The following is a 17,357-nucleotide window of genomic DNA, read 5'->3' as shown; positions in this document are numbered from 1 at the left end:
TACACTTTCCCAAATAACCGTTTCTCCAAGTCAATATCTGCAGACAAGTGCTAATGGTCTCAGCAATTCCATCATGTCATACAGTGGAGAAACCATAATTTTTTTTGGCGAACTTTTTATGGTCCAATTATCTTAAGAAATGTTTCTGTCAGCCAACCACCTAGGCATGCCAAGTCACTGGTCTATGTTGATAAATCAACTATGATTGGCGATTCAGAAGACAACTTTCGAATAAAGACTGTTCATGGCCCAGCACTCGCACGCATTCGAAATCGGTTTATATATATTAACCAAGCTCAATTTCGCGTTGAACATCCTTGACTGTCGCTTTCGAAATGTTTAAGTGTTAATTATTTCACCTAATGATTTCTCACAACTCCAAATCCAATTATGTAAGAAATGATTTTATGATTTAACACACTGAAAATCTGCCGTTATTAGTAGTTAGGTTTAATATATCATAAAATATTCGAGTATATCGTTAAATGATTTCGTCTTCAATCATTTTGCAATTTACCTTCTCAGTTCAAAATTAATTCGCCGGTTAGTTGGCTTTCTGTTCTCATGTGTTGTAGGTAATGCAGTGCTAACTTCTCAGTCAGTATTCCTACCACTCGCATTTATCGCGCCATCTGGTTGTAATAGCTTGGGTATTTATGTAATCTTACTAGTAAGAAAATTACCACATTTGGCAACGCTGATCTCAAACAGCTGATTTATACATTAAGAAATTAAACAATTTTTCTTCGGTCACATAGCATTTAGGTATTTGTGTGTAGACGATTTCACTAAATCAAAGGAGAATGTTTCAAATTGCCAGAATTGCAATACGCAGTGGTAAAGTCTAAATTAGCTTTTATAAAGGTCAATATTCCGTTTTTCATTACTGTCGTTTACAGCTGTTGTCAACACTCGGTTGAGCGTAACCCCACTTTTGGCCGTCACACCAAATCGCCGACATTTCAGTACTCCCGCGGAAAGTACTGATGAACCAATTGATATCCCCAATCCATTCGAGAAAGACCGACGACTGTGCATTCTGTGCAAACATGATATAGTACCAAACTACAAAAATGTGAAGTTGCTATCTCAGTTTCAATCTCCATACACGGGGCATATTTACGGAAGACACATTACTGGCTTATGTAAACAGAAGCAGGAGCAAGTCGAAAAGGCTATTATCCGAGCACAAAACTGCGCTCTGATGCCAACGTATCACAAAGAGATGGACTTTTTGAAGGATCCACGTTTGTTTGACCCTGAGAAGCCGATTCGCCCGCATAAATATTAGAGCACCCTTTGAGTTTTTCATCTTTGTTATTAAGAAAACAAGTTTATATTTAACCGAATCAGAAATAAGAATTGTGTTTATATGGAAAACTACATTGCCATCTTAATAAGCTAACCATTGACTACTTCACGAAAGCAAATTTTTCTTGTAAGCTCATGTAAATTGTCTTTCAATTTTTCCACAGCCAGTTTAACCCATCTTCGGCCGCTACAAGAATTCGACATAATTTTTCCATTTCCTTTTTAGTCAGTGCTTATAGGACCATAATCAAGAAAAATTAAAAAAAAAAAATTCTGACCATCGGTGTTTTAGATATGGACTGGTCGAAAAATCGAACGCTGGCCAAAAACCGTCAAATATATTAAAAAAAAAATACAAGATTTATGAAAAAAATTTAGCACACGAAGTCAATTTATTTCATTTTATTTCAAATACCAATATTTTTTTGTTGTTTTATTGATAGAAAAGTCAGCTTACAAATTTTTATGATAATAATCAAAACATTTAGTATGTAAATGAATATTGCATTTTTTGCAAGTAAAAATAGTATGTTTCTTGCAAAATTTACACCACCGAAATTTGTTTTCAATGCTTCTCATGACGGCGTGTACCCTTTCATTGATCCGAGGACGGTTCGATGGACCTTCATCTCCATGTTCGTTTTCATACTCGTCCTCGTCCTTGTCGTAATTCAATAATTCTCTTGTGACTTTGGATCGAAAATCAATTTGTGACATTGGTTTTATCTTTTCAGTTTTTGCCATCATACAATGAAGTTTCCATGCATTGACCATTGCGTTACCAAGAGCATTTGTCCATATTGGCCAGCACCATTTTTTTCCTCTCATATATATTCTATGATTTGCCACCGCATTATCATGGAGATCCACACCACCCATGCCATGATTATACTCTTGAATAACTTTTGGCTGCGTAATAGTGATAGTTTGTTTTTTCTTCCGACAATATCTTTTAGTGCTAATAATTGGATTGACTGAGGAGTTATTAGTTATAACATTGACTACAGCATTATCATTCCACCGAACAGTCAATATTTCTTGCTGATGATCAAGTAGTTGGTCAAATGTTCCTCGTATTTCTTTTTTTAAATTTCTCAAAGGAGAATCGCCCATTCTATTTTCGCGTATAGTGCCAGTTGCAAAAAATCGACGTTCGTTCAGAAGGCACATTAGATGGTATGAAGAGAAAAAATTATCAAAGAAAATGATGTGGCACTCAGGGTCAGATACGTTGGCAAGCAATTCTAAGACTGTTTGTGCGCCTAGACCAATAGTTTTATCGTGAGGGGTTGCTGCTCCCCCCTACAATGAACTAGAAAATAAGTACCCACTTTCAGAGCATAAGCACCATGTTTTAAACCCCAACCGGATCGGCTTTCTCTTGATAAACATTTTGCAGGAGTGGCGTCCAAAGTATGGGATCATCTGTTCGTCTACAGAGAGATTATGGCTAAAGACTCCAAACTGCATAAACTTTTTGTTGAGAGCGTCAGTAATAGGACGAACCTTCGCAAAACGGTCTGCTGCGTTTAAATTTGTGTTGTCAGCGAGATGGAAAAACTGCTTAATTTAAACCGATTACGACTCATAGCCTGCTTCACAATTGCAACCCCCATGTCCGGTCGAACAGACCAGTAGTGGTCAATGTGTGGCAAAGTATTGTACCCCGATAGGTACAATATTCCAATAAACCTACCTATTTCGATTGGCGTGATGTTAATTGGAGCATTGTGTTGGTTTGCATACTCATTTGTGAAAGTGGTAATATTTGTGATAATATTATTATCAAAAAACAATGTAAAAAGATCATAGGAGGATTTTGAGCCTACAAAATGGTGCAATTATATATACATACGTATACAAAAAGTATTGATTGCTTACCAATTTCAGAAAACATTTCTTCAAATTTGATTGCTTCCACATTTATTGGGCTCCTTGTGTATTGAAAATCTCTGGGTTTTCGCCATATGGGACGGGCAAAATCATATTTACTCAAGCGAAAACTCTAAAACTAAAAATCTTAGCGGAATGCCAACATTCCACCGCTGCATCCCTTTTAGGATAGTTCCGCCCTAGTTCGATATTAGACGAATGAGAACTAGTTCGATTTGTAGGTATTTTCTAATAGTCCCGTACCATCCAATATAGGACAGGTTCGATTTTGGAGGTAAGGTACTAGTACTGAACTAGAATTTTGGTTCACTAGTAGTGATTTTCCCTGCAGGGGTAGTACCTTTCCTATACCACAAAGATACTCACTTCCATCTCTTTCAATAAGAAAAATATATTCCTATATTTTGTTCTATCCTACATGACAGTTCCTGGCCAGCGGTCGATTTCTCGACCACTTAAGTTTACGTCCATGAAACAGTAAAAATTATTGCAATATCGATATGTTACTTTTTTGATTCTCTTAATTTCATCTTTTCTCTTCACAATAAATTAGTAACAATTATTTGTTTTTTTGTTTTTCATTATTTTTTCATCTGCACAAAAAACACGTAAAAATAGGGGAAAATACCCATTTGTTCTCCCCCCCTTTTAAAAAAAGGGGTATAAGGGGGGGTAGAGGGTGTATTCTACTATCCAAAAGTGAAAACCTCAATTGCCGGAGGCTTATAGTTTTTAAGTTATTTGAGTTTAAAAATTGTAAAATTGACCAAGAATCCTCCTATTTTGGTTACTACAACCAGCCGAAGTGCTGCCAGACATCGTATAAATAAACAATTTTAGAAGATAATAAATGAATAGAAATACAAAATTTTACAAATTATTTCTATATTATATACGTCTATTCATATATATATATATATAGGTATATTTATGGATATATGTATATATTTATATACATATATATATTAATGCTTGATTTTCAGTAAAGTATGTTTGATTGTATGCATTTTGAATATATGATATACATATATATATGATATATATATTTTTAATTCCAAATTTTCACTATATTATACATATATATATTTAAAAAAAAAAGAAAAAAAAGCGCCGCAGGCGAAAATTTGGAATAAAAAATCGCGCGATTTTTAATTCCAAATTTTCCCTATATTATGAATATATTATATATATTCTTTTTTATATATTAAATATCTATATATAAAAAAGAATAATTAAAACATTTTGCGTAAAACTTTTTTCTGCGTAGGCGGCCTACGGCCGCACTTCAAAAAAATAACCCTTAATAGTGCAACACCGTCTCCGCTGCACATAGGAGTTTTACGTGAAGCGGAACTGTATTTCGAAAATCATATCGATATTGTATTTATATATATTTATGAACTCAATATATACACCTTAGAGGTTGTAAACCCCCATTCCTTCATTATTCTAACAGAAAAGAGTGTGTGGAAATTATGTTCCTATGTTGCTTCGTTTTCAATCGCATTCTATTATTTTTTTTTATTTTTTGCTTCTGGCAGCACTCCATTCAGCCATGCTTTTCAGTTATTGTAAATTTAGCTGGCATATTTGGAGTTAGCAACTTAAAAATGCAATATAAATGGTTAATTTGTGGTATAAATAAATAAAAAGAGTTAAAAACGTGTGTGTATGTTAATATAGTTTCAATATTTATTAAAATAAATGTGATAAATGCACTTATTCTATCAAAATTTGGTGAAGGTAAAAGACAAATTTTATCAACAAATAACTTAAAAACTATTATTAACAGAATAGTGTTGGTGCTAGTTTTAGCAAAATAAGCACGAAATGAACATCTCCTGTGAATTTCATTGAAAAATTCGTAATATTTCTCTCAAAACAAGTGAGGGGAGAACACATGGAGTCGGAGCCGAAATTAACTAAATTCCAAATTTAAAACTTGTGAAAACTGATCAATAAATTTACATTTAGTTTCTGAGATATTGGAGTCCGAAGTTGGTGGTCGAAAAATCGGCCAGCTGCCGAAAATGGGTTAAATCCGTCAACACATTTTGAACGTTGTTTACATCTCTCGAGCACGTCTTGGCCGTTCTTTACTTGTTCCAGTAAATCTTCTTTTAATACCTGCAAGTCTCGCTCCTTCTCATCAATATGAATATTAGTGTTGTTCTCATTATTTTAACTATTTTGTGGTGGTTTAGAATTTGTATCCCTTTTATATTCGAAAGGTATATTTAGTTGTTTTCATCGAAAATAAAATGATTAATCTGATTTTGAAGGGCATTCCGTTTATTTGTTGTCAAACTAGAAACAAAATTTTCGATTCCAAAAATTGTAGCACAAAACCGAAAGAGAATTTAAATTTTAATGCATCATCGGCTTCCGCTATGGTAAATATTAAATCAGGTTGAATTTTGGTTTTAGTTTATAAATTCTTTAAAGTATGTATTTTAAGAAGGTACAAATATAAAGATGTATGTATGCGTTTATATTTTATGGATTTTTAATCTTGACAACGTTGATGCCGATGACGTTTGGATGCTTCTGATAGATATGAAAATTTAAACCTGGTATTTAAACTATGGAAATAAGAACAAAATCATTGCCTTCAAAATAAATTATTCTTAAAAATATTAATGTAGTGTGTTGTGTATTTGTAATATTAGAGGCAAAGAATATCTTAATAGCCGAAAACATCAAAACAATCCATATATTAGGCCAATAAATGTTTACGTTGAGGTGAGTTTCAAGAGTCAAAATTTCTATAGCTCTATACTTATTAGTATGTCGGACTGAAAATATTTTTTGATGGCTAGGATTGTTTAATCCCCAATTTGAGAGGCAATTAGGTTTTTTCTGTTCCGTGTGGACGGTTTTCTTTTTTATGCCAGGAACTTCGGGATTTTTGCAGCTAATTCTGAGTGGTTTTGCTCCATTTAATTTTAGTTTGAATATTAAACTATAATATAATAACATAATTTTCAGGGAACAATGATGACAGAAAATGGCTTATACAAAAAATAATACAATTGTATGGAGTCTTCACTGGACATAAGGCTAAGAGTATGATGGACAAACGTATGGCTTGCATTATAAATGCAATTGGTGTGTTCATTAGGAACTAGCACAAGATCCACTATTTTCCGGTACGAATTTTGCAACATCTTAACATCACTCATATAATCACTGATGTGTTCCCAAATTACTCTGGGTAGTATATATTTATAATACCCACGAAAAGAAAAAATGTAAACTAAACACACAAAAATAGTAAATGTATTTGCCGCCCTCGCTTTTTCATAACAACTTTAAAAATAGCAATAAATCATTCTGAGTGAAAGCATTTCACTTCCAAATTATTGCCATTTACAAGGGGGAATATTTCTTAGTATTGGACTCATTTTGCGGGGCTAATAACATTTCTAAATTCAAGGAGACTAAGCAATAACGGTTTATGATCATTTTAATGTCGAAATTCCATGGGTTATATTAACAAACAATCAATAACGCTGGCAACACAATGGAAACTAGCGGGCTAAGTGAGATCTTTATACAGATCAGCCTGCACTACCTAACTTAACAGACAATCAAGGCACCAATAAAGAAGCAGGAGACTTCGATATTCACAATATTAAATCGCACGATAAAAGCAAATCAGCTGCCCTACCGAAGTCCACTTGTATAGATTCAAATTGCTGCCGATGTTTCAAAGTATATTAGTATACACTGAACGCCATGAGAAATAACTGGCGGAGACCACGTGTTAGTTGTCATTCCTCATAATTGGTGAATTTCATAGATAAAGCTATCATATGTCAGAAATAGCACCTGACAAGTTAATATATCAAGCGCAACGACATCCAAAAATACCAATTCAATAAACAGCGTTGTGTGTGGACCAATAAATTGTTTGCATTATTTCCTTCCTTACAAGAAATTTGTGTTTTTTGGGTTTTTTTTTTATTAATTTTGAGAAAAGTGCATTTGTGCGTAATTGCTCAGAGAGACGCGCGAGGCAAAATTAGCAACGTTCGTTGAAGTGAAACAGTTTAGTGACGGCAGTCATCGACGCCATTTTTTAACATACATAAGACTAATTACGTGAGAAAAATCGCAGCGTTTGTGAAAAAGTTTTTGCACAACTTCTAAATTGTACTAAATGAGCCTAATTAATTTTCTAAATTCAAAGTTAAAACCCTCGGTAGAGTGCGATGCACTATGCGAAGATGGTTACACTGCGAATAACTTAATCGCAGATGATGCAGAGCAGCTGTCACGCGGCTTCATGGCATATGCCGTCACCAAGCCGCCCGTTGAAATCATTTTTGATTTCCCAAAAGCTGTAGAAGTGAAGGTGATCAAGTTGTGGAATAGTAATGGTGCTCTACGCTCGACTAGTTTTGAACTGCATGGCAAGTTCGAGGGCATTTGGGAACGAGTAGCTTATGCTCGTGACCTTGCTGAGGGTGTTGACTCTGTGACTTTTTGCTATCAAAGTGATTACAATTCTCGAAGTAATGCGGAAAGTGCTGCTACTCAAGCGCAAAGCGTAAAAGCTTTTTTCTTTAAGACCGCACACCGTTTACTTTCCAACGCTAGCAGTCTGAAGGTCATCATTTGTGCTACTAAGCGAAGCCCACCAGTACTGCGTAAAATAGAAGTGTGGGGACTACCATCACGAGCGTTGGAGAAAGCAGATCGTGAACTTGTTAAAACCATATGGAGTGAAATTGTTCATCCGCATGGTTTTCGCACAGCTCCAGACCGTGGACAGCGTTCACCATCACGTAATGTGCCAGAATTAAATGAGTATTCTACATTGAAAATCCCAGAAGAGTTCCTTGATGAAATCACGTGGGAACTAATGGTATATATTTACCCTAATAATTATCTTTGTGACATGAATAAAAATAGGTTTATTTCTAGATTTTCCCTACCGTGCTTCCGTCTGGCAAAATTGTAGACCAATCCACAATCGACAAACATTCAGAAGTGGAGGCGAAATGGGGCCGCTTGCCATCGGATCCATTTACAGGCCTTGAATTTACCTCACATCGTAAAGCAATTCTCAACCTCGCCCTTAAGGCACGCATAGAAAAGTTCCTTATGGACAATTCCGAACACTTCAAAACAGTGCCACGTTCACTAGGTAGTTCCTTTGTGCGACGTAGTAAAAATCGACACGCATCGCAGTTTGCAAGCCTATATCAACGTCACAGCTCAACCGTTGGAACTTACTCGTCTCTATCAGAGGCGTTTTACAAGTCATCTTCACAAGCTTCGGCAACAGCTACATTGTCATCACCCACGCTTCCACCAAAGCGGCCTAGAATTAGTGACTCTACAACATATCGCTCGGAAGCACCACTACTTACCTCCACAGCAACACAAACATTATCTAGTACTTCATTATCATTTTCCTCAAAGTCAGCACCATTTTCAATGACAGGTGCAGCGGTCTCATCAACAGCGTCGTCCACCACAATCGCGACGGGCATCGATCATGCCATACAAGAAGCATTAAAAAATGTTACTCGCTACACATGTCCGCCCGCGGCTGTGAAAGCTGCTACTTGTATAAGCTGCAAAGCAGAAGAATTCTCATATGAAATACTAACGTGTAAACATCTCGTATGTCGTGCATGTCTTGTACAGTTGACCAAGGACGAAATGTGCACATGCAAAGTCAGCTTCCGAACATCCGATGTTGAACGCTATCATAAATTGTAAGCCTTTACAGAAAAATTCTTATATGAGACACTAACGTGTGGGCATCTCGTAAGTCATGAATTTGTCTTGCTGTTGACTGAGAACGAAATGTGTACATGCAGGACCAGCTTCCGTAGATGTTCAACGTTTTCATAAATTGTAGGACTTTACGAATTTATGAACGTATACAACACGTTTATCGGCAGTGGCACCGCTAGAACTGATCAATGAGCCTAAAAGTAGTCGTTAAAAGGCTTGAATTGTTTAATATTTTGCCTCATTTTTAGTACGGTGACTGTTATAAATCGTTGGACTAATATTATATATATGTGATTGGCTCCTAACAAAAAGAGTGCAATTTTTGTTAATGCCTTTAAAATATGAGAAATTCAAGATATTAGCAAAACATTTCGAAATGATTTAATTAAGTTTTATTAAATGGCTTTAATGGAATAGATTTTGTGATTTATACGCTTATGTTTATAAATATTTTTTTATTTTAAAATAATTCCTCTTTTCCCAACGGCTTATAACATAGTTACTGGATAGTTAATTTAGTCTCAGGCTAGTTCTAAGCAATATATAATCACTCTAAAATATACAATATTAAATCTAAAATCCTAAACAGAATGTATTTAACTACGTATCCAAGCTACTGGGGGAATTTGTTTGCCAAGTTTGCAAACGATTACTGGGGAGAGCAAATAGCAAAGCAAGCTTAAATATGAAATGGCTGTTAAATGCATTTGCACGAAGGAATCATCCCGACCGTTAAAAATATAGCTTTATAATTACATATTTTAAGTGAGTTTGAGTTGATTACGAGTTCAATTTGCTCTGCTCTAAAGTTCATAGACTTGCATCCGCCGATCAGAATGAGTCATATTACGCCATGATTTTCCACTGCATGAGTTCAGATGTGCATATGTATGCATATATTGTGTGCGATAAAAAAACACCACTTGCCAGAGTGTCTTGAGTTTATATACAAAATACTCGTACAATCTAATACAGTAGGTTCTGTTTTTATGCGGTAGATACGTTCCGCAAGAAACAGCATACAAAAAGCTACTAGTTCTATAGTAAAACTATAGATACGTTTCAAAGTGCTAAAACCGCATAAATCTGAAATAATGTAATAAAATCGCATAAAAAAGGGCACTAGTCCCATATTATTACTATAGATACGTTCCATAGATCGCATGAATCTGAAATAATTAAATAAAATCGCACAAACAAAATATTGTATTTTTGAAAATTATATCTTTATTTAAGAAACGGCAGAATCGAAAAATAAATTTAAGTCAGAAATAGAATCAGACAATACCCACATGTTGCGCCTCTGATCTAGATAGTTATGCAGGCGGTTCCATACTTGTAGGGTTAGCATTTCTGATGTAATCTGTGATGAGTTTTTGCTTAGCTGGTTTAGAATCTTGTTTATATGTACAATTCCCGATAGGTAGACATGCATTTTGTAATTAAAAAAAAACCGCACTATTTCAAAACCGCATAAAAACAGAACCTACTGTATTCCAACTTCTAATAATAGCCGACATTACGTGTGGAGTTTTTTATGTGAAGCTGTTTTTCGGAATGACAATTGAAAAATGACTAAATTTCAAATCAACTGTAATTTTTCATGCTCATTGTGCATGCTTAATGCATAATTATTGCAAAAAAATTTGTATTTTTCATCGCACACCTTAAATGCACATATTTTCTCGTGTACATTTATACATACATTTGTATGTATGTTGTTAATAATTTGAGAAACTCACGTAGCATGTACTGTCATTTTAGATACATACATACATATTAATAAAAATACAATACAATACATATATGCAACATATAAATTAAAATTTTCCAAATGCATTTACATGGAATAAAATACTTGAAATAAAATTTAAAGATATTTTCGTTCAAATGATCAAGGTTTCTGATATTTTCAATAAGAACAACAAAAAACAAAGGCAATATTATACGATATTTATCCTTTTACAGAAAATATGTTTTACCAAGATGATGGACTAAATCTCTGCACATTTTTGGCATCGATCCTTTATCAAGATGATTGATTTCCGGCATAGCATCCGATGTTCCAAAACCAGAACTATCCGAAAGCTTCCCGATTAGTAATACGACACTGTATGTATATATACATACATATATTTTTATATTTATATAGATAATTTGCGTTTATACTTGTTGTTGTTGTTGTTGTTGTTGTAGCAGTATCTTTGCCCTGTCAGTGTAGTGTAATCACGTTTCGACGGTTGGGTCGTTTCCACGACTGTCGGTTCTACGTTACCGAAACGACCCGGATTTATATCCGGCCAGAGGACTGTCACTCCAGCAGCATTCCCCGTATGTAAATATGGGGAATGTTTATGCTGCAACAACAACAACACGGGCTGGGTCCAGAGGGAGAGAGGTGTTAGATGAGTGGGTTTGATGGGGCATGTGAAGAGGTTGTTAGTGTCGTGCGGGGTGCCTTCTCATGCCGGACATATGTTTAGTATGTCGGGGTCGATTCTGGATAAGTAGGAGTTTCACCTGCTACAGTATCCAGAACGTAATTGTGCCAAGGTTACGCGGGACGCTCGGGGAAGCCGGAGCTCTTCGTCTGCAATTGGTGGTGGTTGGACTCCGATAACGGCATTCGGGGGTCGGGAGCTTAGGAAGGTGGTAAGGGTCTCCCGATGAATGTTGTTTATGGCCTGTCTGCGTTTATACTCTTTTTGGGTATTTCACCGAGCTCCTCCTCCTACTTGCGGTGTGCCTCTTGGTGTTGTTTCGCAAATGGAGGGGCCTACTGTTTTAAGCCGACGCCGAACGGCAGATATTTTTTATGAGGATCTTTTTCGTGGCACAAATACACTCAGAAGCTTGCCATTGCCAGCCGAAGGGCAACTGTTCTTATATGCAGATTCGAACCTACGTACTCCCGGACGGTAGTCACACACCAAATTATTTATGCTGCCTAAAAATTTATAAAATCATTGATAATATATCTACAAATGCTTATTGTTTCCCAACATTTTATTTTATAAAATTCTTGTACAATCTATTTTAATTATGTTTATACATATTTGCTTACAACATTCAAAATTATTTTTTACATTCATATTTCAGTAAACTAATTTTGCGTGCTTTGCCACCTCCGTACTTAATATCACCATTTTTTGAAATTACGCGATGACAAGGTATGACTATCGACACTTCATTACTACCCACTGCTGTTCCCACTGCACGCACAGCTTTCGGTTTCCCAATCCGCTTAGCGATATCCCCATATGTACAAGTCTGACCAGAAGGTATTTTTAATAATTCTTCCCATACAGCTTCTTGAAATGGTGTACCAGCTACTAAAACATGTATAGTACTCTCTTCATCACTGAATATTTTATGGGCTATCATTTGCGCTTGAGTCAAGTCCTCCGAGAGCAAAGCGTCCGGCCAACGTTTTTGAAGTGGTGCCTCATAATTACTTGCCTTATTTTCTTTGCCTGTACAATCAGAGGAACTTTCCGCAAAATGTAAATAGCAAACTGCGTCATTCGAGTCTTTCAGAAATCCTAGCACAATATCTCCAAAATCCGTCTTAACAAGGCCATAGGAAATTCTTACTGGTTTTTTGTTACCAAACGATTTAAATATAACTTTTTTTGAATTCAACATGGTGACAAAGGTTTTGGAAAATAGCGTACATATTTGTTTTTGTGTTGATTTATCTTGGCCGCAATGCACACATCAAGGTGAATTATATTAAATTCACCTCGGCATACATCATCACTAAAACTGAAGTTGTTCACTTCGATTTGGAAGCCGAAAGATTAACAGTGTATATATTAATATATATATATATATATATATTGTAACTAAACAAGAAACTTCCCCAGCACATTGTGAGAAATATTTTAAATCTATCATCATCCATTGTCCCGATTCGAATGGCAAATGTGGCAGTCCCGAGCGAATGAGACGGAACAAGGCAAGGCGAATTTAATGCAGGTGATGGCAAGGCGAATTTAATAAATCCCCCTTGGAAAAAGGGGAGACAAAAGTCGCCAGAAGAAACAAATTGCAGAGAACGTTAAAGTATAGAAAACAGAGAACGTAAATTCATTTTGCTGAACGAATATATTGCTTTTGTAAGGAAATCCTGTCGAATTAAATTATTGGTATATGTTCATTTAAGTTCTTTTTACCAAATAAATATTATTATCCTTAAGAAAATTTAAACACTAGTTTTTTTAATCTCTATTTTTTATTTTTACCAACAAGTAAGTTAACTACTCATATATAGTATATATATATTACAATACTATAAATAATAGGTATTTATTGTACATTTCCTGAAATGAAAAAAAAAAATATAAACTTGTGAAAGCACGAATTACGAAATTGTTCTTATATTATAACAATTGCTTGGATAAATATGAGCCTCCGTCAATTTTGGGCAAATTTTAAAATTGGAAATCTTCTGATCAATATCAAATAATTTCCTAATGACCTTAAAGCTTGCAGTGGCCATGGGCGGTTGGAATATCATATTTCATAAATACATTACGGATGGACTTTATGAGATGGCAATAGTCGAACATTCAAAAATTGGATATTTATGCACGACAACGATCCCAAACATACTGCGGGAGTGGTCAAAAACTGGCTTTCGCAGGAAAATATTACCCAGCTCGATTGGCTAGCACAAAGTCCGGATTTAAATCCAATCGAAAACTTGTGGAATGATGTGAAGCCGATGGTTGGACAAAAAAAATTAAAAAATATCGATGAACTTTGGGAAGGTGTACAGGAAGCATGGAACTCTATTCCTTTGGACAGGTGCCAAAAGTTAATCGAGAGTTTACCACGCAGGTGTGAAGGAGTTATACAGAATAACGGCTATTCTACCAAATATTGATATGGTAAATAATAATAGTCAACAATCTTTTCTCATTTCTTACAAATATTTCATATTTTTTACAGAAATCAAAACTGCGCTAAGTCTTTGTCCAAATGCCACTATGACCAAATAAGAATTACTTCTATTTTATCATATTTTTTCTAGGGAAAACTGTCTACTTTAAGTTATTTTGTCTTATAATAAAGTGTTAAATATATTTAGTTAAAAAAACTGGATTTATTTTGGTTTCATATCATTTAATCGAGCATTATATTCAACTCTTTTCAAGTGCGCTAAACGTTTGACCATAGCTGTACAAGAATGATAGAAACAAGATTGCGCCCATCAGAGCGTACGTGACGTCACGTTTGCTGAGTTGGGCAGTATTGCCAACCATTTGCTCTTCGCAATAAATTTAGTGCTTTTTTATACCGAAAATGTGACAACTTTTAAGTTTGGTGTTTGTTTCTTTTTGTTTTTAATTTAAGGCTAGCGAAACTTTAGGTTAAAAAAAAAACTGTATTATTATACAAAAGAAGTTTAAAAAAGGCCACTCTGAGAAGATTTTAGTGCTAATGAAAATTTTTTTACTCCTATAAAATTTGATAATTTGAAAGTGCAAATTTAATTTTTGGCTTCATTTAAGGCTATGCAAAAATATTAAATGCCCCGCTCTCAACTCTTCTTAAGATTGAAAACCTTTTTACACATTTTAAAAAGCCTTTGAATTTATTGAATGCGAATTAAAACCATAGAGGTGTAATCGTTTCTTCCGGTCATCAATCCTTAGAGCATCAAGAGGTGTATTCATAGTAAAAATAAGCAACAAAATACCAGAAAATACTAAAGAAACCATACTGACATTTTTACAAAAAGAGTACCTTATCTAGTTACATAACTTCAAATATAGCAAAAAAGTCGTTCCCTTAATAAAAGAGTCTCGCTTAACAAAAAAAACTCATAAATTAAATTGTACATAAGCATAACACGTTTATTTAAAAAAAAACGCACATTCTACAGACAATTTGTCACGCATACAAAGTTCTTTAAGTAACACAATAAAAATTTCGTGTTTTATTTTCTTTAAATGGGCACTTAGTGCGTTTTTATATCCAAAGCTAGGCAACTCTGCAGTAGCGAGAGAGAGATTTGACTGCCGAAAGCAGAAGAACACCAACAACACCGGCAATCGCGGGCAATGCCACCAGATGTTAAAAAAAAGTAAAGCTAAATAAAACTGAGTGAATTATTTAAATAATTATTAAAAAATGTATATTTTACAAAATTATAAACATTACTTTTAAATAGAATAGGCTAGAAAAATGTCATGTGGAATGAACTAAAACTCCGAGACAAAAAATAATAAAAATAACAAAAAAAAAATTCTAAATCAAGTTACGAAAATGGTAATCTGGCCATACTGGAGCTAAAATCACGTAACTAGTTGTCAAATTCGCTGAGTGCAAAGTAACGGGACCACGATGGGCGCCATCTCATTATTCTTTGCATCATGATAGCTGTATGCATACATACAATTACGCGCAATTTTCATAAAAAGACCAAAAAGAACAAATCTGTAAACATGCATACAAATCATATGGACATATCAAATGAACAAATATGTTCTGTACGCAAGCAAATGTAAGCTAATGTAAACTACATTTTTTCACACTTGCGTATCACTCTCAGAGAACGTTAAATATAGAGTATTCTCACGAGCTACGAATAGTGTGAATTGTCAAAAATGAAGTGAAACCGCGAACACTATTTCACCTCGCTTAACTCGACAGCGGGGAAGTTCTTAACAGGGCTGATTACAGTGAATTATGTACAAGTACATTGGCTCTGCTCAGTTTTTGGTTTCTGTATGAAATCAAATTGACAAATGCCGACGGCATTTTGCAAGGCATTTGCTTGTGCATTTTTATGTTCCCTTGATAAGCGAAAATTTATTCAATTTATATTTTCAAACAAATACAACCAAATAAAGATTTAAAATCCAAGATTTAAAATCAAAGTAACTTTAATGCACACATTTTGTTGTGTGCGTTTTAGTAAATTTGATGAAAATTTTTACTAATTTTTCGAGTCGAAATTAATTTTAGACAAAAACTCAAAGAGCATTGAATATAGGTATATGTATATCAATATATGTATATATACATATATTTTGTTAGTTATATTTGTGCAAAAGTTCAATTGCATCTTCAATTCTTATAGTGTTAGAAATGTATGTATGTGCACACGCACTGCAGCAACAATGACCTACCTCACGACGCATTGCCTTATCATATTTATGTGCATTTGAATATGCATTTTTTGGTCCTGTGCCAAACGAAAATTTTTTAAATTTACCTATGTATATTACAGGGAATAATTCATATATGTATGCATTTTATAGATAGTACAAAACTTTAAAATTTAAAATAAATAAAAGAAAACTTCAAAGAAACGTATTTGCATACATATATGGGACAACTAAGTTCTATTGCATCTTTAATAAATATAGTGTTGCACGTATATGTATGCACTGAAGCAACATGACCTACCTCACGAGCATCGCCTTATCATATTTCATGCAATAATTAGGGTGTAAATATTCGAATGATCGAATTCCTGCAAATGCTAAAACAACTTCTTCTGCATATGCATCGACGCAGGTGCATGTGCGTATGTATATGCACACTTGATCCCTAACTATATCTATATATCAATCAATCGATCAAATCAAAAAATTCTGTATACAAAACGCTTCATTACATTTTCATTACCAGGCACACAGGAAGATGGCATATGCAAATATAAATATGTGAATTGAATTCAAGCAAAACAATGCTTATTAATATACACATATGCATGTACATACAATCGCACACACAGGGCACTCACTTTATTCTCAAAATGCGTATGTCGTTCAAAGCTAAAATTCTATGCCTAGCGACTACAAGAACAAAATGCAGTCATAGACGCAGGCGTAGCGGCCATCATTCTAAAGGGTGTTTTTTTAGAGGTTAGGTTTTCAAGTTGGCACTACTTTTTTCGTAGATGGTCTTTTTGACAGCTGTCTCTTGATTTATGCTCAGTTTGGTTTGCCATTTCATAATGAATAGACTTACACCTGAACAACGTTTGCAAATCGTGCAAATTTATTACGAAAATAATGGTTCGGTTCGCGCGACGCATCGAAGAAAATTTTGTTCAGCGATGAAGCTCACTTTTGGTTGAATGGGTATGTCAATAAGCAAAATTGTCGCATTTGGAGTGAACATAATCCACAAGCCATTGCTGAGACGCCGTTACATCCTCAAAAAGTCACTGTTTGGTGTGCTCTATGGGCAGAGGGAATCATTGGTCCATATTTCTTTAAAAATGAAGCCGGCCATAATGTTACAGTCAATGGAGAGCGCTATAGAGCCATGATTAATGACTTTTTCGTGCCAGAATTGGACGATGTTGATGTGGACGACCTTTGGTTCCAACAAGACGGCGCTACATGCCATACAGCCAACGCAACAATCGATTTATTGAAGGA

At 34.8% G+C, this 17,357-nt stretch overlaps 3 protein-coding genes across 3 annotated transcripts; 2 read left to right on the top strand and 1 right to left on the bottom strand.

The window, feature by feature from the left end:
- The first annotated feature begins 702 nt into the window (after nucleotides 1–702).
- LOC128856066 (28S ribosomal protein S18c, mitochondrial) lies at nucleotides 703–1,447 on the top strand. The gene is made up of 2 exons (XM_054091440.1): nucleotides 703–837; nucleotides 900–1,447. Exons 1-2 carry the CDS (start codon nucleotides 804–806, stop codon nucleotides 1,289–1,291), a joined length of 426 nt encoding a protein of 141 aa, XP_053947415.1. The 5' UTR covers nucleotides 703–803; the 3' UTR covers nucleotides 1,292–1,447.
- A 5,525-nt stretch (nucleotides 1,448–6,972) lies between these two features.
- LOC128856064 (RING finger protein 37) lies at nucleotides 6,973–9,277 on the top strand. The gene is made up of 2 exons (XM_054091437.1): nucleotides 6,973–8,074; nucleotides 8,134–9,277. Exons 1-2 carry the CDS (start codon nucleotides 7,367–7,369, stop codon nucleotides 8,935–8,937), a joined length of 1,512 nt encoding a protein of 503 aa, XP_053947412.1. The 5' UTR covers nucleotides 6,973–7,366; the 3' UTR covers nucleotides 8,938–9,277.
- Nucleotides 9,278–11,936: 2,659 nt separating this feature from the next.
- Nucleotides 11,937–12,768, bottom strand: LOC128856065 (methylated-DNA--protein-cysteine methyltransferase, inducible). The gene has a single exon (XM_054091438.1). The coding sequence runs from the start codon at nucleotides 12,598–12,600 to the stop codon at nucleotides 12,031–12,033; it is 570 nt and encodes a 189-aa protein (XP_053947413.1). The 5' UTR covers nucleotides 12,601–12,768; the 3' UTR covers nucleotides 11,937–12,030.
- Between the last annotated feature and the right edge of the window lie 4,589 nt (nucleotides 12,769–17,357).

The sequence above is a fragment of the Anastrepha ludens genome, chromosome 2 (assembly GCF_028408465.1).
Source record: "Anastrepha ludens isolate Willacy chromosome 2, idAnaLude1.1, whole genome shotgun sequence".
NCBI classification, from domain to species: Eukaryota; Metazoa; Arthropoda; class Insecta; order Diptera; family Tephritidae; genus Anastrepha; species Anastrepha ludens.
This window is presented reverse-complemented; position numbering and strand designations above follow the sequence as displayed.

Bases quoted from the DNA above. Each gene is read 5' to 3' on its own strand.
- LOC128856066 (XM_054091440.1), top strand. From the start codon at position 804: ATGTTTCAAATTGCCAGAATTGCAATACGCAGTG. The intron at 838-899 runs GTAAAGTCTAAA...TGTCGTTTACAG, and splicing joins CAGAATTGCAATACGCAGTG to CTGTTGTCAACACTCGGTTG.
- LOC128856064 (XM_054091437.1), top strand. From the start codon at position 7,367: ATGAGCCTAATTAATTTTCTAAATTCAAAGTTAAAACCCTCGGTAGAG. The intron at 8,075-8,133 runs GTATATATTTAC...GTTTATTTCTAG, and splicing joins AAATCACGTGGGAACTAATG to ATTTTCCCTACCGTGCTTCC.
- LOC128856065 (XM_054091438.1), bottom strand. From the start codon at position 12,600: ATGTTGAATTCAAAAAAAGTTATATTTAAATCGTTTGGTAACAAAAAA.